The 26,735-nt window shown below is 39.2% G+C and overlaps 1 protein-coding gene across 2 annotated transcripts; it reads right to left on the bottom strand.

The window, feature by feature from the left end:
• Window positions 1–245: 245 nt before the first annotated feature.
• On the bottom strand, window positions 246–26,735 carry MOGAT1 (monoacylglycerol O-acyltransferase 1). 2 transcript variants are annotated; one of them, XM_004453106.5, is made up of 6 exons: window positions 26,219–26,735; window positions 13,724–13,902; window positions 13,104–13,308; window positions 11,604–11,778; window positions 10,741–10,940; window positions 246–621 (listed from the first exon to the last, which is right to left on the bottom strand). In XM_004453106.5, the coding sequence occupies exons 1-6, from the start codon at window positions 26,310–26,312 to the stop codon at window positions 467–469; spliced, it is 1,008 nt and encodes a 335-aa protein (XP_004453163.1). In that variant the 5' UTR covers window positions 26,313–26,735; the 3' UTR covers window positions 246–466. The 2 variants fall into 2 exon arrangements, with proteins under 2 accessions (XP_004453163.1, XP_004453165.1); XM_004453108.4 differs by lacking the exon at window positions 26,219–26,735 and adding an exon at window positions 23,680–23,733 and having other exon boundaries at window positions 13,724–13,897.

Here is a 26,735-nt window from a genome sequence, read left to right on the forward strand (position 1 = left end):
AACATATGCAACACAAGATTTGGCACTTTAATAAATTTCAAGTCTAGAATTCAGTGGCATTAATAATAATTACAACATTATGCTACCATTACCACCATCCATTACCAAAACTTTTTCATCACCCCAACAGAAACTCGGTATTAAAGGATGTAAATTTTTGGGTAGCTGTAGTTGTTTTTGGAACACATGAATAATTCTAAAGCTTTTCCTAACCTGTAAAATAATTTAGATTTCCTAAGCAAGAATGATTATTATGAGTTTTATTTTCATCTCCAGCCTTATCCTATAGTTATCTACTGTATTTTTATTTACCACAGATAAAACATCAACATCTGTCATCATAAATAATTCTTTTCAGCTATAAATTTGATGCCATAGTCAAAGAAAAATCTAAACATATTTAAAATATTTATTCTCTCAAAAGGGGTTGTTCTCTTGTTGTTCTTCATGCCTTCTGAGAGTACAATCATTTAAAAATGAGAGTTTTGTCTTCTGGGATACCATACTTCCCTTTATGCTCATCAAATAATTTCTGTAGCTCCTTCATATAGGTCTGATGCAACTCCTCAATCTGCTCTGGTGTTGGATTCTCAGTCTGATGAACAGGGATTGGGCAGCCAACTGCAAAAATAGAGAATACATCATCTATGAGAAACCCAAGCCACTCCACCACAGACTACTGCCTCTCAGAGAGAGCTCTAGAAAGATCTGCCAATCAGAATATGTTCAGGCCCACTTGCTCCCATCTTTTTTTTTTTCCCATTTTCTTGGCTGCCTGGAGTAGTCACACCATCCCACTTGATAACAAATAAAGAACTTTCCTTCTCAGCAGACACGGAATGGTCAGTGCCCTGGTGGTTTTGACTTGGAGTCAAACAAGCTACTGTGCTGACTGCAGCTGTGAGTATGTGGACATAGCTGGGTGTCCACGTCACCAGCATTCTCCCTCTGCTACAGCTGACAGCCAGACCACAGTACCCTATTATTGCTGACTGTGAAATCTTTGACTCATGTAGTATCAGCCCTCCACTCTGATGCTTTTTAAGGTCTTTCAAAAATCTATATATATTTTTCTTCACAGCTAAGTATCTGTATTAAAGAAACACATGCAATTATGAGGATTTGTGTTTGTAACAGTAAAAACTGAAAGCCAAATAAAAGTCTCAATAGAAGAATTATGAAAGAAAACATGGAACAATCATTCAATGGACTCCTTGGCAGCAATTTTTAAAAATACATTAACATAATATATATGTGTACACATACACCTATATAGAAGTTTAAAAGTGGAAGGAAGCAAACTAAAAAAAAAACCAGTATGATCCCATTTATGAAAAAAATTCAAATTCCTAAGTGTGTATATTAGCATTTAATGAATAGAAAAATGGTCTGGAAAGAGAGATAACCAACCCATTACAGTGGTTCCCTCTAAGGAAGGCAGGGGAACTTTCACTTCATCTCTATTGTATGAATTTTTTACAATGAGATTACATTTGTGTTTTACCTGTATGATTACAAATAAATTTAAAACAAATCTGGCAATTCCTATACGTATTTTAAAATGCATTTGCATAATAAATTTTATCTCACTTGTCTTGCATTCTTAGAGAATACAAAAATACAACATAGCTTTGGCACCTGCTCTCCTGGGGCCTCTCTGCTCTCACTGCGCCCCCTACTGGTATAACATTGCTACTGAATGCCAAGGCTTGAAAATGTGCCGGATAAGCAACGACACCCTCTCCACCCCCCACCCCACCACCCCACTGCTTCTTCTTTGATTAGTTTGGACATGAGGTCACGTACAGCTCTAGGTGACAGAATGGAACTCACAGTGGAGGGGGTTTCCCTTGTCCTGCCATGAGTCACACCACAATACATGGAAGGCTCAGACAAAATGTGGTTAGTTAAGGGAAAACCCAGCAAGTAATACGTCACAGAGAAGGAAGTGATGAATGACACTTGTATGGGAAACGGAGGAAGTGATACACACACGCATGCACGTATACATTACAATATATCCTTACTGCAACATAATATTCTCAAATTGCAATGTATTAATCCAAATATAGCCTCAAGAAGCTCATGTGCAATTTTCTTTGATAGACTGGATTTCAAATGTATATTTAATAAAAATTAGCCCTTTCTAATTCAACTTAAAGAACTAGAAACATAATGTCTTGTCAGTTGTGGTTGTGGAAGAAGATCCAGTATGTTGGGCCTAGCTTACTTTAATTAGGATGTGTGAATTCTAAATTACTAATCGAGTCTTCTTTTCTAGGAGCTAGTCTACAGCTAATTTTACTACTGTTATTTTCTTATTAGGAGTTTTTAATATTTCAAATGGGTTCTTCCAGAGAGCTCAAAATGCCTATAAATACTGAATTTACCATCATAAGATATTTTCTCTTTCAACTGTTTGATGGACATGGTAATACCTGCCTTTTTCTTACTTATATGTAGAGAAACCAAAGTGCTGAAAGCAGGTGAAATTAAGATTTAAACTCAGCATTCCTGCTCCTTGTTCCTAAATTGATAAACTGGATGAAAGAATGCGAAACCTTTCTTAGCTGCTTTTCAGCGGTAAAGGCAGAGGTAACAAAACATGATCAATACTTTTATCAAGGACCCAAGGGATCATACCTCATAGAAAGGAAGTTGAAAACCCCTAAGCTATGAGGCAGAAAACAATCTCCTGTTGTGCATTCAGTTCCAATCTAGCTCCTTGGAGGCTTGCACCAATATTGGAAATACAGCTATTATTAATTGAGGGTCTACTAGATGCCATTAAATCGGAATAACCTAGTAAGGCAGCAGTTACTGGTCCTGTTTTACAAATGAGGACAACAAGGCACAGAAAGATTAGTTTAACCAGCCCTGAGCCTGAGTAGCAGTACCAGGAATGCAAAACTCCTCAGGGAATGGGCTCAGGCAGGCAAGGCTGTGAATGAGGACATGGAAGGATCCACGGTCACTTTGCCTTCTGGCGAGGGAAAGGCAGGAAGAGAGCACAGAGGACCAGGGCACTGGCCACTCGGGCCCTGTCTTCCTTCAAATTCCAAGCCAAGGCAAACTAGCTCTATTCCCTTAGGTTATCACGCAAGGCAGCCTCAGGTGGCATCAAAAACCTGGTGTATGATAAGCACCGTCACATTTTAGCTCTTGCTATCATTGGAGCCTCATGGCCTTCACTTGTGAAACCAGGATACAAACGTCCCTTCCTTACCCAACTTCAGTTTATGAGGATGAAATAAAATGATCCACCTGGAATTCAGTTATTGCAAATCAGGATATTCTGAGAAGGATCCCTGCAGCCCTAGAAGACAAGCATTCTCTCTCTCAACAAAAATGAGATTTTTGCTACTAAACAGAAGGAAAAAAACGTTTTTAACCTAAGACTAGACGAGATGCAAACTACCTTTTACAACACAAAGGAAAAAAGAGCTGCATCAGGCTGCAATTTTTTTTTTTTAATTTCTCCCCCTGCGCCCCAGTTGTATGCTCTCTCTGTCCATTTGCTGTGTGTTCTTCTGTGACCGCTTCTATCCTTATCAGCAGCACCAGGAATCTGTTTCTTTTTGTTCTTGTTGTGTCATCATCTTCTTGTGTCAGCTTTCCGTGTGTGTGGCGCCATTCTTGGGCAGGCTGCACTTTCTTTCACGCTGGGTGGCTCTCCTTATGGGGCACACTCCTTGCACGTGGGGCTCCCCTACACGGGGGCAACCCCTGCATGGCAGGGCACTCCTTGAGTGCATCAGCACTGCGCATGGGCCAGCTCCACACAGGATTTGAACCGCGGACCTCCCATGTGGTAGGCAGACGCCCTATCCATTGGGCCAAGTCCACCTCCCAGGCTGCTCTTGAAAATAGAACTTCTTGCCCTGGAAAAACGAGCCAACACTTACTTGCTGTGTCAGTCAGGAACCAGAGCTCTTGTTTATGTTTCACTGCTTTTTATAGCTGGACCGCTCATTGGTTCCATTTTCCAAATTCCATCCAACAATTCAAAATTAGTTATATATTAGTAATTGCCTTACACAGAAGTCTTATTCCAATTTCTATGAGAGTTATACTGCATTTACCTAAGATGAAGAGTGAGCAGCTTCTTGGGCTGTAGTATAAATAGCCAGAGAAGAGGCTGGAAATGGGCATTGTTTTCTTCTCATTGGGGCAAACTGTAGACCTTTCACAATTTAAAAAAAAGGCTTTTTTCTATTTTTCTGTAATTATGAAAATTCCATAGACAAGCTTTCTAATGGTGTCACTCAGGAAATACTCTTTTGCAAGATAGTACATAGTTGTACAATCAGAGAAAGAAAAGGCAGAATGTTGTATAGAAGCTTAGGCTCCAGATAAAATGTAGGTTCAAATCCAACCTCTGGCTTATGGTGAAGGCTTGACAGACACCCATTGTAAGCATATGTGTGTGTGTGTAAATGTGTGCAGATATCTATATATACACATATATATACACATGAACATTTACTGAGTGCTTAAGACCAGCATCATGCTTATCCCTTTATACCCTTATCTCCTTTAAGCTCTACTTTACAAGACTTAATTAAGTCCCCCTCCAACCTTCCATTTCAGAGAATCTCTTAGTTTGCTTTTACATTTAAATTTTTTTTTTAATTTTCAAATCTATAGAAAAAATAATACAATAAACACTTGTATACCTTTAACCAGATTCACCAATTTTCAATATTTTAAAACACTGGGTTTCTCTCTCCCTCCCTCCTCCTCTCCCATCTCTCTCTCTCTCCATAAATGTGAGTGTGTTACTATTTGCACTTTCATAGAACCTTTTGAAAGTAAATTGTATACATCACGTGATGTCATCATGTGTGCATCACCTCTAAATATTCCAGTGTGGATCACCTAAGAATAAGGATACTATCCTATATAACTACAACCCCACTATCATACCCAAGAAATTTAACACCTATGCAATATTATATTATATTCAATCCATATTCAAACTTTAAAAACTGTTTCAATTATATTCTTTATAGCTATTTTCTTCTCCAGTCCAAGACAGCTGTGGTGTGACTTTAAGGCCCCCTCCTTTTTTGTCTTTCATGATTTTGATATCTTGAGAGTCCAGGCCAGTTGTTTTATACAATGATCCACAATTTGGATTTGCCTGATTATTTCTTCACAGTTTGATTTGGATTAACATTTCATCAAGAATACTTACACAAGGATATTAGAACCCATTTGAAAGATCTCCACAATCTGGTCAGGACAGACTTCTGCTCTGTATCCCAATCCCCATTCACCTAGTACCAGGTGTTTATAGCATGATTTCCCAAAGCTCATGTCATCTGAACCTCAAAATAGCCCAGAGAGAACACAGGACAATTATTATTATTCCTTCCTCACCATTGTAAAATCTGAGGCTCAGAGAAGATATATGAAACATCCTAAGTCACTCAGAGTCAGACCTCAAACAGTTCCTTCTACATATCTGGCTGATGAGATGATGTGGAGATGATTAATGTCTTCTAAAGGTCAAATCTATTTGTGTGTGAGTCATTGGTGCCCTACTGTTACCCACCACAGTGGGCCTACAGATGGAGAAAACCAATTTCTTGATGGTATGGCTTGTATTTCCTCAATACTGACTTAAGAGTAAAAATGGAATAAACACTTCTATCACATTCATAATCAGAAGATGGGCTCTGGAGTTAAGAGAAAGTCATTAAGGCTAGAAGAGATAAGATTGGAGACCTTTCTATGCTACCTGCAAACACAGATGATAAGTCTGTTGGAGTATCTAGAATTCAAAGTAATCTAACACTGGGAGGAGGGAAAATTCTTCTTTAAAGTAAAATGACAACCAATAAATGGAGAAGGAAAGCTAGATTTAGACGACCACCATTTTGTAACCACGACTGTAGTACTAGATTCCCTCAAGAATTATCAATGCACACCAAAACCATCAAGTCAAAGTTTGGTGAGAAATAAGATGATTACACTGTCTTTCAAGTAATACTCTCCTCCCATTTATCTCTTAATAACAAAGAGGACAAGTGGTATCTTCATAGTAGAGCAATTTGACAAATACCACCTTATCCCAGTGGTCAAATGTAACATCATCAATACAACGACAAACTGACGTCATGTACCTCCTTTTTTGATGCATTGAGAAGGACACAACTTATTTCTGTGGACTTCCTGACAAAAATATATCCGGAATATAATCATGAGGAAACATACCAACCCAAACTGAGGGACATTCTATAAAACAATTGGCCTATACTCTTCAAAACTACCCATGCCAAAAGACAAAGAAAAGTTGAAGAGCTATTCCAAATTAAAGAAGACTAAAGAGTTGTGAAAATCAAATGTAACATATGGTCTTACTTAGGAGATGTCCCCTTCCCTCCAAAAACAAACACTGGGAAACGGATGTGGCCCAGTGGTTAGGGCATCCGTCTACCACATGGGAGGTCCGTGGTTCAAACCCCGGGCCTCCTTGACCCGTGTGGAGCTGGCTCATGCGCAGTGCTGATGCGCGCAAGGAGTGCTGTGCCACGTGGGTGTGCGCCCGCATAGGGGAGCCCCACGCACAAGGAGTGTGCCCTATAAGGAGAGCCGCCCAGCGCCAAAGAAAGTGCAGCCTGCCTAAGAATGGCGCCACTCACATGGAGAGCTGACACAACAAGATGACGCAACAAAAAGAGACACAGATTCCCGTGCCCCTGACAACAACAGAAGCAGACAAAGAAACAAGACGCAGCAAATAGACACAGAGAACAGACAACCGGGGTGGGGGGGAGGGGAGAGAAATAAATAAATAAATAAATCTTTAAAAAAAATATTTAAAAAACAAACAAACACTAACAACTGACAAGGAAAGTATTGGGACAATAGACAAAATCTGAATATAAATGGTATATTAGATATTAGTATTGAATCAACATTAGAGTTCTTGTATTATATTGCCATCTTATGAGATATATATGTAAAGTTAATTAGGCGCAAGGGTCATGATGTCTATGCTTATTCCAAGAGTGCAGTGATAATAATATTAATAATAATAACAATAATAAGTAAAATTATTATACCGTTAGAGAGAAAGAGAAACTGTAGCAAAATGTTAACTAGTAAGTCTGGAAGAAAAGTATACAGGAGTTAATTTTACTACTCATGAAACTTTTCTGAATGTTTGAAAGTATTCAACATAAAATTTTTAAAAATTAAAAGCAAAACACATTATGAAATGTGAAATTCCCTCTTTTAAAGAGCAAGTTTTGCTTCTATTTTTACTCTCTTGTCCCAACAAGCAACTTCGCATCATACCACCTATACTGGCTTTCCTAGCTAAACTTACAATATTTCTTTCAAATTTTTAATGCATACTTGTTGATTACTGAAAACCTAATAAGAATCACAATCAGACAGGTATGACTAAAAACTAACTTGTTTATTTACAAATGTTTGTTGAGCTCTTACTCTGTGGCCACAGGGAATAAAGCAGAGAACAGATGAGATAAAATCCCTGCCTCACAGAGCTCAGCAATGCAGGAATAAAAGAAGGAATGTTTTCCAAGGAACTGTGATTCTTTTCACATTTTCTTAAAGTCTGATCATATTTCAATTGTCCCTCCTGGCTGTCATAATGGATGTGACATTTAAATCCACTTTTCTCTGTTACCATGTGAGAAAATCCAACGGATATAGACATTTCTTGTTTTTGATAGATCAATAACATTCAGAAAATATGTAAATTACATACTATTTGTGAAATGTGTGAAGAAAAGATATAGTGACTTCTTTACAAGTTACATCCATTGAGAATGCCCCTCAGGAAGGAGAAAAGAGGGTTTTGATGGATGCAGAGAAACCTGATGATTGAGCAAGATCTGGTATAAGATATACGTCATAGATGGTAACGCTGACCTGAATATGCCACTTTGGAATTAGTGAGAACACATCTTTAATAGAATTTAAAAGGATATTAACAGACTCCACTATTATAGGGTTAGGGAGAATCCCTTAAAATTGAAAGGAACACGCCGATTGAGGTCACTGATGAAGAGTCATCTGGAAGATGTTTGGGAACCTTTACAGGATGCAGAAGTCAGCCACCTCTGGACACGAGTGAGTGAGAGGATTACAGCTAAAGTCACATTTAGAAGGAATCCAGCTAACACGTATGGACTTCTTAAGGTGTGCTGAGAGGCAGTGCTTCTTTACGGTGTGCTGAGAGGCAGTGCTTCTTTACGGTGTGCTGAGAGGCAGTGCTTCTTTACGGTGTGATGAGAGGCAGTGCTTCTTTACGGTGTGATGAGAGGCAGTGCTTCTTTAAGGTAACAAACTTGAGTGAAGGGGCCACAGAATAACGGACTGCTCTGCGTGCTGCCTGAATCCTGCCCAGGGTGAGACAGGAAGAGCTCTGGGCCAGGGAGTCCACAAAAACAACCCTGGGTTTCAAGTGCATCAGTTTAAAATAGAAGCACGCAGAGTAATTGAGATCACTGTTTTGTTTTGTTTTTATTTTATCTTTTTTTTTTTTAAAGAGAGAGCCAACCACTCTTTTAATATCATGCTATGTTTTATTCTCTGTGGCATTTGATTAAGAAATAACTTTATTTTTGCTTACGAAATTGTAAATATTCTCTCCTTAACCTGTGTTACTACAAGTAAATATATCTTTAAATGCACATAGTTTTGAGCATCTGGTTCCCACAAATCAGGATGCCCTCAGTCACTCTGACAAGATAAGCTCATGGCAACTGCATTGTTGTGCATGCTCATATTCTTAGCTTCATTTTTAAAATCCTTCAAACAATAACCCAATCCCTGTTCCTTTCTTTCCCCTTACCCTGTTTCACCACCGGGTAACAGAATACATACTGATTTGTCGGTTTTGAATGAGCTATTAAACGAGTGGGTGAGCAAAGTCTTTCTCCCTCTGTACCCCTCTCTCTCTCCAAGGACCTTGTTCATGGATACTGAGGATGCTGCAGCTTATAAATGGTATTTCTGATATCATCATTTTGGAGGGGGACGGAATGAATCACTGTTCTTTTATTCTCAATCTTTAAGAGAAGCATGATGGGTGGAGATGAGTGAAAACAAGAGCTGCATTTTTCTGGTCTTTATAACTAACTCAGATTCAATAATTCCCATTTGACCCTTGACCAATCAATGATTTCTGTCAGTAGAAGTATACAGGCTACATCAGATGGCAAACCATTTTACTTCTTTAAAAAAAAAAACTTAGCCGGAAACGGACTTTGGCCCAGTGGTTAGGGCGTCCGTCTACCACATGGGAGGCCCGCGGTTCAAGCCCCGGGCCTCCTTGACCCGTGTGGAGCTGGGCCATGCGCAGCGCTGATGCGCGCAAGGAGTGCCCTGCCATGCAGGGGTGTCCCCCGCGTAGGGGAGCCCCACGCACAAGGAGTGCACCCCTAAGGAGAGCTGCCCAGCGCGAAAGAAAGTGCAGCCTGCCCAGGAATGGTGCCGCCCACACTTCCCGTGCCGCTCATGACAACAGAGGCGGCAAGAAGACGCAGCAAGAAGACACAGAAAATAGACAACCGGGGGAGGGGAGGGGAATTAAATAAATAAAAATAAATCTTTAAAAAAAACAAAACAAAACAAAACTTAGCCAAGGGAATAACTGTAATCATTTAACTCATCAGAACATACTTGCTTTCAACATTCACAAGTTATTTCATGTGTGATTATGAGTTTTTTCATTAGACTCTTAGTTCCTAAAATCATGTCTTAGAATTTTCTTTCTATCCCCCCAAATACCAACTGCAAATATAAAGGTTAAATATGATTAATTAATATGCCAAAGAAATGTAACCCACTTATTTTGACACATATGACCGCAAACAAATTTATCTCAGTATTCCTGTGACATTAATACTCAACAGGCTGCTAACATTCCACTAGAGTTAAATATAGCATTTAAAATGTGTGACCATGTGAGGAATGCAAAGCTCGTATAATAGCAAAATCCTAAAACAGACAAAAAAATATTTGACTCTCTCTGAATGTCTCTTAATGGGCTATCCATGGTGAAAACATTACCTCCAGTTTCATAGAAAGTATGTAGTTTTGCTATTTCTGCTCTCAGCAACAGCTTGGCACAGTCTCATTTTCGGTATTCCAGCTACCTCTTTATTTGGCTCCTCAGTCCTCTTTACCAACATGATCTATAACCCTCCTCCGCCTAGCTTGATCATCCCAAATACGCAACTTCTAAAAATAAAGTTAGCCCGTATTGGAGTACACATAATTATAATTAGTTCGCAAATGATTAGAGATCACAAAGTTCAAGAAGTGGTTTTGCTCTAGAAACTGATGTCTACGTGAATTGAACAGGATGAAGATAGGTATTACACAGAACATTCCATCTACTAACAGACTCTGATACCTTGTTAGTCAAAGAATTGTTACATTATAATCTGCTGGTGAAGAGAAATAGATTTGGTAGAGAGAATTAGAAACTTGCTTTCAAAAATCAGATACTACTTGTAGCTCAGTAGCAGTATTCTTGAAAGTAGTCAATTCGCATTCAAATGGAAAATATAGTTATTTCACAAATAAAAGGTATACTGTCAGTGAAGCTCAAATAACATCTATAGGATTATTATTTTATGAAGTTCTTATTCAGAGCTACTTCTCAAGCTTTAGCAACTCAGTCAATAACAATAAACATTGCCCAAGGTAAGATACATCTGCCCATTTTAACATGCCTTTAGTTTCTAATGTACATACCCACAGTGTGGATAGGTTTCCTATAGGGCATTAGGCCAAAGTTGTACTGAAAAATTCCTCTGGCATGAAACAGTGGCAAAGCGAACCCCATGATCTTCTGTAATTTCTCCTGAACAGCTCGAAGCCATGAGCCTTCGGGGTTGTTAACTTGCTTAAATAATTCATTTTCACCAAAAGAAAACACTGGGACCAAATAGGCACTGCAAATAAGGAAGGATAAGTATCAGAATTTTAGATGAAAAGGATTTACTCTTTAGTCTGTCCATATGACTTTTGCAACTAATTCCTAAAAATTCCTAGGGAGCAGATGGTGTAGCTCAGTGGTTGAGTGCCTTCTTCCCATGTACGAGGTCCTAGCTTTAATCCCCGGTACCTCCTAATTTTTTTTAATTCCTTAAGGTCCTCAAACCTCCCTATATTGTTAACTTCATGGTTCATGCATTGAAACTTCCCTGTGCTTGAAACCTCTGGGGGAAGTACTTTGGCAGTCTAGCTATTTGTGGAATTTTATTTACAGAATATCAGGGTTCCAGGAAGTTTCTTTTGCATCTATAGCTTTGACCATTATTAGTTTGTTCATGTGGCTGGAAATTTACCCTCTGTCTACAAAATTTGGCATGTTTTTTGCTTCTTTGTTTGTTCTGCTTTTAGAGATAAATTTAATTGCACAATGCCACGGCACTGAGCTACCTTAGGCAGATGGTTAGATTCCATTCCCTAATCACATAGACACCTGTTTTTATTATGATTGATTTGGATGAGGTCTGTCTTTAAGAGCTAGAAAAATTACTTTATTTCTTTGTGTTCATTTAATCATGTCATAACTCCACCGACCCAGTTACTGGAAACGAAAAGCCACTTACCCATGGGTCAAAGCCATTTTAACAAATCCTTTCCGTTGGCGGATAAACAGAGTGAAGCTTCCAGGATGGGCATCTAGTGATTCTTCTGCACCCCCGAGGACAATGACTGAAATGTTTCCACCTCCTTCCTTGCTCAGCAAATGGGACACACTTTTCTTGGAAACGGAGACAGGCCCTTAGTGGATAAAACAGGAGGTGCAATTAATCATTCTTTTTTTAAGTTAAAAATCTTTCAGTCATAACATTCTATGACATTGGCAAACATTCAACCAAATTTCCTATACTGTTTACATTTGGAGCTTTGTGTGGCCATGTATGACATAAGATCTAACATTTGACAGGTGATGGGTAGGTTTTTAAAATGTGAAGCACCCTTTTCAGGTTGTCAAATGCCACATGATCTACCATGTCCACTGTTTGTCTGGGCAGGTTGTGCACTGCTCAACTCTATGGGACCCTGTTCATACCAAATTCAAAGTAAAAGTTGCCCCTTTGAGTTGTTCAGTGCACAACTGGCATGGCCATATATGATGGCCTTGATAATTAATCTGGCAGATCCTTGCTCACAACCAAAAATTATATTCTTCAAGAGGTTGCAGTAGATCAGATAGTCTATATGGCTTCTTGTTTTCCAAACTTGGACTTATAATGTCAGTGACTTCAAATAATTTGGACATTTGACAAATAAACAAGATCACTTGCCAGATCTCTACACAGATCCAAAATGTCTAGTATGACTTTGCTAAATGGTTTAAGTTAAATGTATAGCTGTTCAGTCTTTGACTAGGCTTTCCCATGTAAAAATAACTTTAAGGATTTCTCTTCTGATTGAAAATGAGCTAGGAACCCTCAGTGGAAAATACAGAAAAGAATAAAATCAAAACTACAAACCAGCTCATGACCCACATTTCAGAGATATTTTAATACCTTGTTTTTCCTTCCATTCTTGGTTTTACCCATCCTTTTAATCATAACAGAATGTGTTCAACAGTCTGTTTATAAAGACATAATATACCTCATCACTTGGAGGAAACCATATGCTAATTTTACCATGGGTTCCTAATTGGGAGAATTGTAAATGTATGACAAGATTCTGAACAACCAGTTACCCTCTTAAGGGAAGAGGCAGGGAGTGGTGAGTCAGAAGTTTGAGAACCTGAGCCAAAACGTGATTCTTTCTTTTACATCTGGACATACAAAATGCACTAACTCATTCTTTCACGGAACAAATATTTATTGAACTTTTCTATGTTTCAGATACCATGCTAGATGCTTGGGATGCAACAGGGGGAAAAAAGAAAAGAAAATGACACTGTCTATGTCCTCCCAGTGATTGCTGTCCAGTAGGGGAGACAGGAAACTGCTACACAGCATGCCAAGGGTCAGACGGGAGTAAGGACACAGGGCTTTACCATTAGCCCGACGGCATGTGGAAAGAGACATTCAGCCCAACCCTGCTGCCCTCTACCACTGCAGAATTCAGGATCCACGTTCACTTACCACAGCTCATCAGATATTCTCTGAAGAAAGGACACCAGAACCATATCGAGAGCACATGGAGGTATGCAGTAAAGCCGGGAAAGAGCTTCTTGAAGTCCGAATAGTTCGTACAAAAATTTCCAAAGGCTCCAGCAACCAGTACTCCATGAGGGTGAAACCCAAAAATGTAGTTGTGACTTGGATCCAAATCTGAAGTCTTGATGAGCTATAGTGTATTTATAGTGAGATGAAAATATAAAATGGTCCCTTAGTAGCTTACAATGAGAAACAAAAGAACTCATGATTAGTTCTTAGGCTACAAGGAAATGGAGAACATGACTCCTTATTTCTCTGAGTTGAAGCTGTTTCCAAATTTCTAAACTAGCTCTTGAACCAGAGACCCTTCACACGTAGCCTTCTAAATTTTGTCCATTTAACTTAGAATCCATTTAATACCTTGTGCCTAAGTGCAGGCTTTTTCCTTCTGAAAAGGAGAAAGCTTGACATACATGTGATGGAAATAAACTTCCACTCAGCTCAATATATAGTACTGTGTGAACAATTGAAATAGTATTGTAATAATATTCAATATATATAAATATAAATATATAAATGGTACTATATAAAACAATTCTACTCACATGAATTGGAAAATAGTCCTTAAAGTACCTCCAAACCGTCCAGCTTCTGATCCAGTGGGATCTCCTGCCGCCTTGCTCAGGGGTACGGCAGTCGAAGTAAAACCAGGTCAAATATGGGATGTAAAGGAACCAATAGTTGTATATGATCAGTAACACAAAGATTCCAACGCACACCTGTGCTGGAAGAAAAGGACCAGACCTCATGGAGTCAAGGTCAGTTAGTCTCTGCTCACTGTACTATGTGATCATTGGCCTAATATAGGGGGATTTAACACACTTGGGGTACACCAAACTGAGCCCCAGTCAAAGTAAGGAAATATGATGAGAGACTAGTGCTATAATATTATTTAACATTTATTGGATGTTAACTAGGTGCCAAGCATTATATTTTGGGCCCTGCCCAACCAGTCTCATTTAATCCCCATTACAGCCTTAGCACCCCTAAAGTAGCCACAGTATTTGGATTCTCCCTTCTCAGAGAAGAGAATATAGAGACTTACATTAAGTAAGTTGCCCCAAGTCACCCAGCATGTCAGTGGTTGATCTGAAAAACAAATCCCGGCTGTCTGACTTCACTCCCTTCACTGTGACCTTCCACTGCCACCTCCATCCTAGATGGAGAGGCCATCAGTGACAGGAGAGAGGCAGAGGGTCTCCTACCATGGCTCACCATGACTGAGTAGCCACTGTCCATGTGCTCCTGAAGAGGAAGCATTAGAGTGACAAACTGTTTTCAGGACTTGGTTGGCAGAGAAAGCAGTTGCACAGGAAGGACTCTTGAGCTTAATTGGCAGATCACCTCTTGCAACATTTCACAATGACAGACCAGTCCTGTTTATGTACCTAACATCATAGCTTCAAAATACATGAAGCAGAAACTGATAAAATTCAGGTGATAGTTACAAGAGTGTTTTTCAGCATAATAAACTAAGTAAAGCTACTTAGTTTTGTGTCTGCGCTGTGTATTACTAGAAAAATTTTTTTCTACAAAGTCAAAAACATCAGCTAGAGAGAGAGAGAGTAATAGAGAGAGAGAACAAAGAGGCTAGCACAAAGTAAGTGCACTATAAATGCCAGTTTTCACTACTACTTTAACTGGGGCCTCTTTTCCTTCTGTTAGGAGCTGCTGTCTTTTCTCTAGTGCTGACTTCATTCTCCTATATAAACAGAACATGTATTTATATTTCTGGCTATATATAAATCAATAAATTTTCCAGTCTGGTTTTGAGCAAAGCATGCAACAATGAACTTAGTCCAAGGGCTGCCGTGTTGCTCTCTCCAGAGTGGGTTACAGGTTAACAGAGTGGGTGAAAGGGTAAGGAAGTCTGGGCCCTCCATGCCTCTGGGGTGTTCTCTTGCATTCTGGCACTGTCGAGCAAGTGTCCATGTGCCCAGAAGCAAGGTCAAAGTGTGCCTTCTGCACTTATGTCTACCAGGATCATTCTATTTTGCTTTGTTTGCTTACCTCCACCCAGGTCTGAGTGCTGACAGTTTACTGCCATTGGTTAATTTTCTGTTTATCTTAGTAAAATATGCAATAAAGAATTCCATGACACCAAGGTAGCCCTCATTCTTCTGTACTCAAAGCTGAATCAGGATAGCTAAGCACCAGTAGCTTATAAGTATTTACTACAAGTGCACAAGCAGGCTTATAAGCATAAGGTTTTGTTTTCCTTACTATAATACACAGTGGAGAAACTGAGACTAAAACCAAATGGAGGAAGCAGACGTGGCTCAACTGCTAGAGTGTCTACCTACCATATGGAGGGCCCAGGGTTCGATACCCAGGGCCTCCTGACCTGTGTGGTGAGCTGGCCCACACAGTGCTGCCACGCGCAAGGAGTGCCATGCAACGTAGGGGTGCCCCCGCATAGGGGAGCCCCAAGGCAAGGAGTGTGCCCCACAAAGAGAGCCGCCCCCCATGAAAAAAGCGCAGCCCGCCCAGGAGTGGTGCCACACACACGGAGAGCTGACACAGCGAGATGACGCAACAAAAAAGAGACAGTTTCCAGTGCCGCCTGATAATACAAGCAGATGCAGAACACACAGCGAATGAACACAGAGAGCAGACAATGGGGGGATGGGGGAGGGAAGGGGAGAGAAAGAAATAAAATAAATCTTAAAAAAAAAAAAACCAAATGGACTTTATTTCACTTGCAGAGTGAGTCAAGAGCAGATTCAGAAATATAATCCACAGCTACTAATTCAAAATTCCACTAACCCAAACACACATAGTTAATTGAGTACATGTCAGGTATGTTTTTAACATCTATAAGATGTTTTGCATGTATAATAAATAAGGCATGAATCTGGATTTGGACTGCCTAACCCAGGCAAACAGTGGAAACAACCCCTGACCAACCCCTAGGGTAAGTTCCTTTACCTTCTGTGCCTCAATTCCCTCACCTGGGAAATGGGCTAATTACAGCACCTGCCTCCAAGGGATGCTGGAAGAATAAATGATGTAGGGATGCCACAGGGCCCGGCTCAGAGCAAGCACGTGCCATATGGGAGCCATTGTTACAATGCACATGTTACTATCATACATTCAGAAAATGCAGCAAGTACAAAAAGACAAAATATGGTCATATTCCTATCACCCATCCAAAAATTACTGTTAAGATTTTCTGTGTTTTTTTCCCCCTATGAACAGGTTATTTTTCTTTAGCTTGATTGATCACATATTTTTTTTTTCCTATAGTTTATCATCGCTTACAATTATATCACATTAGTAGTTTGGTATTATACATTGGATGTTACAACCTCTTCATAAATGTTATTTTTATTGATTGCTCAATATTCCATTGATTGACAGTGTTAACTCAGCCACTCCTATATTTTTCAACATTTGGGCTTCTAATAGATTTCCCTTATAAATGTAATCTTGTGGCAAACCCCTCTGTATATAAAATTTACCCACATTTTGATTTACTTCCATAAGATAAAAAGTGAAATACTGGATCACAAAGTACAAATATCTTTTTCACTTGATACACTTGGATGCCTTGTTATTCAAAGAAGTAGTTCTAATTTAAACTCCCATTTCATACATTGCAGCCATACTTTTATATTTCTTACTACAAACAACACCAAAATAGTTTTTTAAGCCCTTGATTCTAAATTCGATCTAAAGAAGAAAACACTGAAAACCTACGTGACTAGTTCACTCGTATTTTCTATTTTTATCCTATTAAGCTATCCCAAGGTAATTCGATTCTTCTAAACTGGAGGCCAAAGTGGAAGAGGAAGATACAAAGCCTACTCCAATACACTGCGCAGTTCTCAAAACTGATATTGACACCTTTTACAATTATATAGGTTCATAAGCCAAGTTGCATTGAAGGCCAGAATTTCAGGTGGCTTTACTTGAGTACTTTCTGTAGTAAAAGTCATGAGTCTGCTCCCTTTTCTTACAAAATTCCCAGAGACTCTATTTTCTCTACGTCAGTGGGAAATCTATCCCCCACTCATTTCTAACAGTGCTAACGGTCAGAAACAATAAAACTTAGCCAAAGTATAGGTCATCCTTAAATTTCAGCATCATCAAGAATAGGACAAACTGAGAAGGAACACCCTATCAATTATGTAGTCATCTTGCCAAATATGTTTAACCTGAATCCAGTCATGAGAAAACAATTAGGCACATCCAGATTGTGGGACATTCTACAAGATATTTAGCCAGGCTGGTTAAAAAATATCAACACTGCAGAAGATTTTTAAAAAATAAGTAAAAGGTACAGGAACTGGTCTGGCTATAAAAGAAATCTGGAGACAATTAGGGAAGTTTGAATATGAATCACGTATTAAATATGATTATTGGATGACTGATAAATTTCTAATGTTGATAATGGAATTATGACTACATAGAAAATCATTGTTTTTAGGAGACACATGCTTCAGTATTTACAGATGTACTGTCATGATGTCTACAGCTTAATTTCTCACTTTCAAGAGGTTCAACAACAACTGAACAAAGTATATATACACAGAGAGAGAGAGAAAAGCAAGCAAATGTGGCAAAATACTAAGTTAGTGAATCTAGTGGCTCAATCTATTTTTTCAACACTTCTGTAGATTTGAAATTTTTCACAACTAAAAAAATGGGGGAAAATGTATGAATTGCATATATAATTGATAATAATACATAGCAAGTTATTTACTGCTACCCAGATAGGAAAGAGACCTACATTTGCAGCCAAATTTTAACCTTCAATCTCATACTCAGAAAGGGACTGGTTGCTCCAACGGCCTGCTGAGCTGCCTTCATCTATCCCTAACCTTACAGAAGAGATATGTTCCAATAAAATCAGGGATGTAAACTTCATTTTTCCATGAAACTAAGGCTTTTTGCAAGGCTTAGTGGCCAGGTCTATGGCTTTTGGGTGGTGGCGGGCCCTTCAGTGCTTAAGTGGAATCTTCTCATCCTCCTTTTCCTACCTCCACCCCTCCTGACTCCCATACACCCACCTGAATATTTACAATAAATGAAATTGTGCTGAACAAGAACGTACAAATGAAAATGAGCCATGCAGTGTCTGACATATGGTAAACATTCTATTGATGTTAATAGAATTTGGAGAAGAAAAAAAAAAGAATCCTAACAACACATCATAGGTGATAGGTGCTTCTTCAAAGACATGATATATAGAAATAGACAAATTATCTTATGTTTTAGATTTCAGTTGCCATACATTGTAGGTGTTTCAAAATTCAAAACAGTAATATTCATAATATGGAAAAAATAACTGGTTTGTGAAGATGAAATAAAACAATACTCAGAAAGGCTTTAGAACAATGATTTTATATGGGAAGCTCTCAGTAAGTGTTAGTTAATAGCAGGTTGAACCATATGAAAGTGCCAATATTTCACTGTTTGTGACCTAGAAAAACACCATTTCCATGTGGGTTCAACCCAACATGTCATGTTATTTGTTCTCAAGTGCATAGATTACTTTGAGAAAAATAATTTTGTGAAAATAGATACATAAGAAGAAAGACAAATGACAAAATATTATCAATAGTTATAGGATGGGAATAATAATAATCTGGAATGGAATATGAAATTTTCTAGTCTCTTCTAAAAGCTCTCCATTTTCCAATTTTTCTAAAAATTAGCATGAAATATTTTATAATAAAATTTATTTTTAAAAATAATAAAATGTCTCTACTAAAAGAAAAAAAAACTAAATAGAATTTTTCAGCACAAATCCACTTATATAAGAATATTCCTATCTTTAAAACAATTTTCCACGAGCAATCCGTATCAGTAAAACATTGTGAAAACTATTGAATTTATTTACTTTCATTAAATAATGACCAATAACACATAACTTAAAATATTTAACTTGTATGTGTTTCCTTCCCATTCTCACCCAAGAAGTTTTAATCTCTCTCCTATAAAAACAGTATTTGTATCAACATTTGAGTATGCAGTACTTAATTTAACAATTTAACTAGCAGAGAAAGAAAATAGAATTCAGAGGCAAATAAAATCCATTAGCACATTCTTTATTTCTGCATTGTATGTGAACATATCAATCAGTGCCATCTCTGACTACAACAATACAAGTGGAACATTCTTCTGATTTTTAAAATTCCTACTCTAAGAGAACTTGCCTCTTAGGGTCTCTTAAGATGGTGCTAAAAGACAAATCTCGGGCACTGCTGCAGAATTTTGCAGCCTAGTTTTCCCCATATGTGGGTTCCCCACTGCTATTATAAATTGTTACTTGTAGGGACTGCATTTTCCTGTCTTAAAGTAAATTCATTATTGGACCTACTACTTTGCCTGAAGAGGGCAGGGATCCAGCTGAAACAACTCTTTCCACATTGTGAATATTTTAGAAAGGTTTCCAAGTTTAAGAATAAAGTAAGCACAAGTACTTTGTATAGCTGCAAACTGAAAACCTTGGAGATAATTCCCAAAACAGAGGCACAGTAGTGTCCATGTCCGTGAAAATCCAAGAATCTAGTGTGAAGCATGTGAGTGAATATTCAACTGCCCTCCCTCAAAGTCTTCCTGATTAAAAGAGACTAAAGAGACATGACGAATAAATGCGACTCATGGATTCCTTTGCTAGAAAGACATTAGTTGGGTGATTAACAAAGCCGGAATAAGGTCTGTGGATCAGAAAGTATTATGCATAGGTGCTATTTTCCTGATTTAGATAATAGTACTATGGTTATGTAAGAGAATGTCCTTGGTTTTAGGAAATATATACCAAACTATTTAGGCATAAAGGACATCATGTCTGCAACTTACTTTCAAAGAGTTCAGAAAACAGTAACACAGGTGTATGTGTGTGTGGAGAGAGAGAGAGAGGCACAGAGAAAAAGAGAGAGAATGATAAAGGAAACAACATGAAATATTAACTTCTGGGGAACTTGAGTGAAAGAATATGGGAACTCTTTGTAATGTTTTTAAACTTTTCTGCAATTATCATTTCAAAGTAAAAAGTTACCAACAATATTAACAGTCAACCCTGAGATCTACAGAATCAAAATTTCTGGTAATTTATATTTTAACAAACATCCCCAGATGATTCTTAAATATGCTGAAAGTTTATGTATGCAAGTTTCTTGTGCAAGTTTATGTATGAAAGTTTCTTGCGTAAGAATAAAAACTTCTTCCACAAAGTAGAAGACTCCACGCTGTTAAGATACCAGTTCTCCCAGAATTGACCTATAGACTCAAAGCAATTCCAATCAAAATCCCACCAGGCTTTTTTTGTAGAAATTGATCAAGCTGATCATAAAATGCATATGAGGCGGCGGACTTGGCCCAGTGGTTAGGGCGTCCGTCTACCACATGGGAGGTCTGCGGTTCAAACCCAGGGCCTCCTTGACCCTTGTGGAGCTGGCCCATGCGCAGTGCTGATGCGCGCAAGGAGTGCCCTGCCATGCAGGGGTGTCCTCCATGTAGGGGAGCCCCACGCGCAAGGAGTGTGCCCGTAAGGAGAGCGGCCCAGCACCAAAAAAAGTGCAGCCTGCCCAAGAATGGAGCCGCCCACACGGAGAGCTGACACAGCAAGATGATGCAGCAAAAAGAAACACAGATTCCCCTGCCACTGTCAACAAAGAAGACGCAGCAAATAGACACAGAGAACAGACAACCGGGGTGGGGGGAAAGGGGAGGGAAATAAATAAATAAATCTTTTAAATAAATAAATAAATAAATAAAATGCATATGAAAATACAAAGAACCTAGTATAGTCAAAAAGTCAGAAAAAGAAAAGAACTACATTTGAGATCTAACATTACTTGACTTCAAAAATTATTATAATGCTATAGTAATTAAAACGGTATGGTACTGGGAAGCTGATGTGGTTCAAACAGTTGAGTGCCTGCTTCCTAAATGGGAGGTCCTAGTTTCAGTTCCAGGTGCCTCCTTTAAAAAAAAAAAAAAGAAAGAAAAGAAAAAAAGAGCGGAGCAAATGAAAAACCAACTCAGTGCAGCCAATGTGGCTCAGTGGTGGAACACTGGCTTCCCACATACGAGGTCCCGGGTTTAATCCCTCCCCCCAGTATCCCCCTCCCCCCAAAATCAGTATGGTTCTGACAAAAATAGACACACAGATTAACAGAACAGAATAGCGTCTAGAAATAATTCCACAAATATATGAACAACTGATTTTTGACAAAAGCACAATGACAATGCAGTGGAAAAAGGAAAGCTTTTATAACAATTTGTGTGGGAACAATTGGATATCCATATGCAGAAAAAAAAAAGGAACTCAGACCCATATCTCACCCCACACACAAAAATTAACTCAAAAATGGATCATTAACTTCTATGTAAAATCTAAAAATACCAAATTTCTAGAAGAAAACATAGGAGAAAATCTTTGTGACCTTGGGTTAAGCAAAGATTTCTTAGGTATGACACCAAAAGCACAAGTATAAAAGAAAAAAAAAAGGATATATAAGATTTCATCAAAAAATTTAAAACTTAAGTTCTTCTGAAGACACCATTAAGAGAATGAAAAGACAAGCCATAGACTGAAGTAAAATCTATGTGAAACATATCTGATAAAGGACTGTACCCAGAATATACAGGAAGAACCTTCAAATTCAATGATATGAAAAAACAGCAACCCAATAAAAAGGGGGGCTGGGGTGTCCAATCTAAATAGACATGTCAACAAAGAAGATGTATGACATGGGAAAAGATGTTCAAAATTATTAGTCATTAGAGAAATGCAAATTAAAACCATGAGATGCCACTAGACATCTATTTATATTGCAAAAATTAAAACCATACTAATTGACAGTATCACTGATGGCAAGGATGTGTGAAGCACTGGAACTCTCTTACACTACTGGTGAGAGTGAGTATAAAATGGTATCACAGCTTTGGAAGAAAGTTTGGCAGGTTCTTAAAAAGTTAAACATACATCTACCATATGATCCTACCATTCACTCCTTGTTTTACCCAAGAAAAAAGAAAGCACATGTGCATACAAAGATTTAAAGTTCACAGCAGTATTATTCATAATAGTTATAAACTAAATATCCATTAACAGAGTAACAGACAAATTGCAGTAAATCCATATAATAGAATGCTACTCAGAAACAAATAGCAATGAATTATTGCTACACAGAGGAAATAATTATGCTGAGTGAAAGACCAAAATGAGTACATATTATGTGATTCCATTTATATAAAACTCCAGAAATGCAAACTGATCTGTAGTTACAGAAAGCAGATCAGTGGTTGTTTGGGGATTAGGATGGAGAGGAAGGATTAACAAGAAACCTCTGGGGGTGATGGGTATGATGACTATCTTGATTATGGTGATGGTTTCATGTGTATATACTTATGTAAGAACTTAAAATTTTTTTTCCTTAAATATATGCAGTTTACTGTTTGTCAATTATACCTCAATAAAGCTCTTTAAATAAATAAACCCCATTCAGTCAAAGATCAGGGTTCCACTACCAACTCACAGGTTCTCTTCAACAAGTTACTGTATCTTTTGAGCTTCAGTTTTCTCATCTAAAAAACATATAATCTCTGCCACATGGGACTGTAGGTAGAAGATGCTCGATAAATGCTGGCTTTCTCTTTTTCAGTTTTCTACTTTTCAGTTAGTAGAGTGGTGGTATGTAAGACTCTAATATTTCCATTTCTTGAATTTAAAGATTAGATGTCAGGTACCTAACATTTATTTCAAGGAAACACAGTTTCATTTCATGACTCAGTGAAACAATTTGCTATTTTTAAACATATCCCAAGTGCTAACAGCTTAGACTCTGTCCTGGTGGTGGCTGGGAAAATCCATTCCAGGGATTTGATTTAGAGATGCTCAAAAACAGTTACTAAAACCTCTCTTGTCACCAATGGAAGTAGCTATTAACTAACTCCTTACTTGAAAACTGATTATTAAATGGAAAAAAAGTAAACACTTATCCTGGCTTTCCTTTAAGAATTGAATTGTAGGGTAGTCAAGTGGATCTAGATGATGAGAAAAAGTTCTTTGTTACAGAATTTCCAGTTAATAAATGATGAGTGATAGAATTTTTACAAACCCTAATAAAAGAATTAATTCAGGGGTTGAATGGGACCTCATATTTTTCATAATGTAATTTAAAAAAATAAATAAATAATTTTTAAAAATGGTAAAAAAAAAAAAAAAAGAATTAATTCAAGCCATTAATGAAGGCTTAAGTCACTAGTTAAAAAATTGCCAGGGAATGTTTGTTTTCAGGGTATCCAAGTTATTATCAGTCTCAGACAACCTCCTGGTTATATCGGAAAAATCACTTCTTTAGAATGGGAGATCAGGGGTTCATATCTGCACCCACTGATCAATCCTTGACACTATAATCAGTGAAACACACAGAAGTACCCAGGAAGAAGTCTTGCAAAAAAGATTTCGTGTAAATCTAATCAAACTTTTGAGAATGACTTCCATTTCAGAAGAAATACAGAAAACGAGTTGAGCAATTAGACAAACCTGGAAAGTGAGACATCTTCCAAGACAGATCATCTGGCTTCTTCAAAGTGTCACTGACAAGAAAACCAAGGAGGGTGTGTACACTCATTTAAATTAAAAGGAACGTAAAAGCCAAATACAACATGCAGGTCTTGTTTCGATCCGGATTCAAACAAATCACCAGTAAAACTGTATTTGAGGCACAATTTAGGAACTCTGAATATGAACTCCATTTAGATATTTTAAAGAATTTATTGTTAATTTTGTTAACTATGACAATGGTACTGTGATTATGCAAAATACTTCTTTTTGAAGTATGAATACTAAAGTTATAGGGTTGAGATGTCATAATGTGACTTATTTTAAAATACTTTAACAAAATAATAAAATAAATATGGCAAAATATTGAATAATTGTAAGCCTAGATGAGTGCATGGGAGTTCATGCTCTACTTTTCTGCGTTTGAAATTTTTCATAATAAAATTTTCAAAATATATGATAATAGGAATTAGTGCACAACTAGTAACACAGTTGTCAAATGTATGAAATGAGATCATTTCAATGTATTGCCTGCGTAGCCACTGTAGTTCAATTCAAATGCGGGATTATTTATTGAGCAACTATCATGTCTGAGTCACTAGTCCACTTACAAGTGGCACACATGGCTCTACCACTCACTTCCGAACTGTGTGACCTTGAGCCATGTACCTCATCTCTTAGTTTGCTCATCTCTAAAAGGGCTGCTATAGGGATGCACTGGTTAATGGGAGCATGGGAAAGTGTGGGGTGGATAAGCTTCTTCTTTTCTGCACGAGGGAGGGCAAGTTGTTATTCAACAAGTGTAAAGAATGCCTTCCACGGGCCAGCGAATGCTGGGTGCTGCCCTAACTGAGCGTGCAGACTGGGATGGCAATACCAATGTCACTTAAATAGCCACAGACATGAAGAAAAGTACAGAGGTGTGCTGAATGATGGATGCAGCTCCAAGTTGAAGCTTTTGCAGGGGCAGCAGAGCGGTTAAAGCAGGGGCTTCGGGCAGACTACTTAGATTTGCATCCAGCTCCTCCACCTCTTTTTAGCTGTGTAACCTTGATGATCAACTTATTTCACTCCTTAGTTTGCTCACCTGTAAAATGAGTGCAGGACTAGGCCCTACGTTATAAGAGTGTTGGAGGACTATGTGGTGGGTTCATATGCATATTGTGCTTAGAACAGCACCTGGCACATACCAAGCTGCAATAAATATTATCTATTATTATCTCTGTGTCCCTTTGGTCCAGAGTAAAACGCCAGTGTAAGGTCATCGACGTGGCCCGACAGGGCTTAATGAATAAAGACTTTGAATTTCCTTTTTAGGTAAACGTTAACTGCACAGTAGGGTCATTTGGAGAGTTCTTTAAAAAAATAAAAATAAAAATTCTGATGCATAGGCTCCATTCTGAAACAAATGAATTAGAAATTCTGGGGCTAGAAACTGGGCATCGGTATTTTTTTTTTGGAAGCTCCTCAAGTGATTCTAATGTGCAGCCAGGGTTAAAAAAAAACTGAGCTAGTCATCCATGTGTAAAAACCGCTTAAAGGGTAGTAGAACTCTACAGTGCAATGAATTGGGTTTTTGTTGTTTTTTATTTCTTTTTTTAATTGTATTAGACCTCATTGGCCACAACAACATACAATCCATGGACTCATAGGAGACAAATGATGATAGCCTTCAGAAGAGTTTAAATTCCCACAGTAGGGGTTCCCAATACATGATCTCTCCCCACCCCCCACCACCCCCAGTTACTCCAAGAGCAGAAGGAGCACGCAAGGTGGGGCTCCCGGTGCTCTCTTGGTTCAAGGCCAGGCCTCACAAGGCTGACGCTCCCATCTGCAGTAATTTGGCTCGTGTGCGTTTCTCCAGTGGGCTTAACCTGGAAACTGGAGTGAACACACTCAAGAGATCAAACTGTTTCCAGTAGAAGCCAACCCAGCCCCACGTTTTGGTTCAGTCTTCTTTGCAGGTACACCTTCCTGCATCCGTGAGCCCTTAAACACGGAAAAACAAACAGTGCTATAGAGCGTGAAGGTGGGGAGAGTAAGGAGTCAGGTTTTATATACGGCAGCACTGGTGTGGTTTTTTGTTTTTTTTTTTTTACATAAGTGAATCGACACTATGAGAAACGAGTTTACCAACTTTAGGACTAAAGTGCAGTGCTCTCTAGTTCTACAGTCGGTGGTGACATTTGGCTGTATATATTATCAAAAACTTATCGAGCTTAAAATCTGTGTATTTATTGTAGAGAATCCATCAATTTAAAAAATAATAATAAAGGAAAAAGAAAGTTCGTAAACAGGTGTTCTCTACGAAGTTCCCGTGGAGAATAAAAACCAAAGAGGAGCGTCCCGAGTTAGCTCCACGCGCCCTCTCTGACCTGCCTGCTCTGGCTGACAAGGGAGCAGGGGCAGGAAGGTGTCCCCACGTCCTTGGGCAGCGCCTGGCCAGGAGAGAGGAGACGGTCCCCACGCCCGCGGGCTTTCGCCTGACTCTTTCGCGGCCGGGAGCGCGCAGGGTCCTTACCCAGCATCAGGAAAGAAAAGACCCACTGCAGCACCGCCGCCGTCTGCAGCCGCCGCGCCAGCGGGATGTTGAGCGGCGCAAACTCCACCTTCATGATCCCGCCCGGCCGAAGACCGCGCTGCCCGCGGCCGCCTCGAACCCTCGCTGCTCCGCGGCCCCTGAGGGAAGTGTGCGCCGACCTGGGGCCCCGCGCGGGGCGGAGAGGAGGAGGCGGCGGCCGCGGAGCGGGCGGGGACTGAACTTCGCCTGGGGCGTTAAGGTCGCGGCGCAGCTGAGGCTGGGGGCTGCCAGTCACGCGCCCGGGGCGCCGGCGCTGGCCGGGAGCGCGCGGGCCCCTGGGCAGCTGCCGCGTCCGGGGCGCATGGCTTGGCGCGCCCGGGCGCCGGCGAGAGCGCGCCACGTAGGGCGCAAGGAACAGCGAGTGGGGACGGCGGGCGCCGGCCCGAGCCCGGCAGCGCGGGCTCCTGTCGCCTTGCCCGGGACTCTGGTTTTCCACCGGGATCTGACCTTTGTTCGA

This window comes from Dasypus novemcinctus, chromosome 7, assembly GCF_030445035.2.
Source record: "Dasypus novemcinctus isolate mDasNov1 chromosome 7, mDasNov1.1.hap2, whole genome shotgun sequence".
In the NCBI taxonomy this organism is placed as follows: Eukaryota; Metazoa; Chordata; class Mammalia; order Cingulata; family Dasypodidae; genus Dasypus; species Dasypus novemcinctus.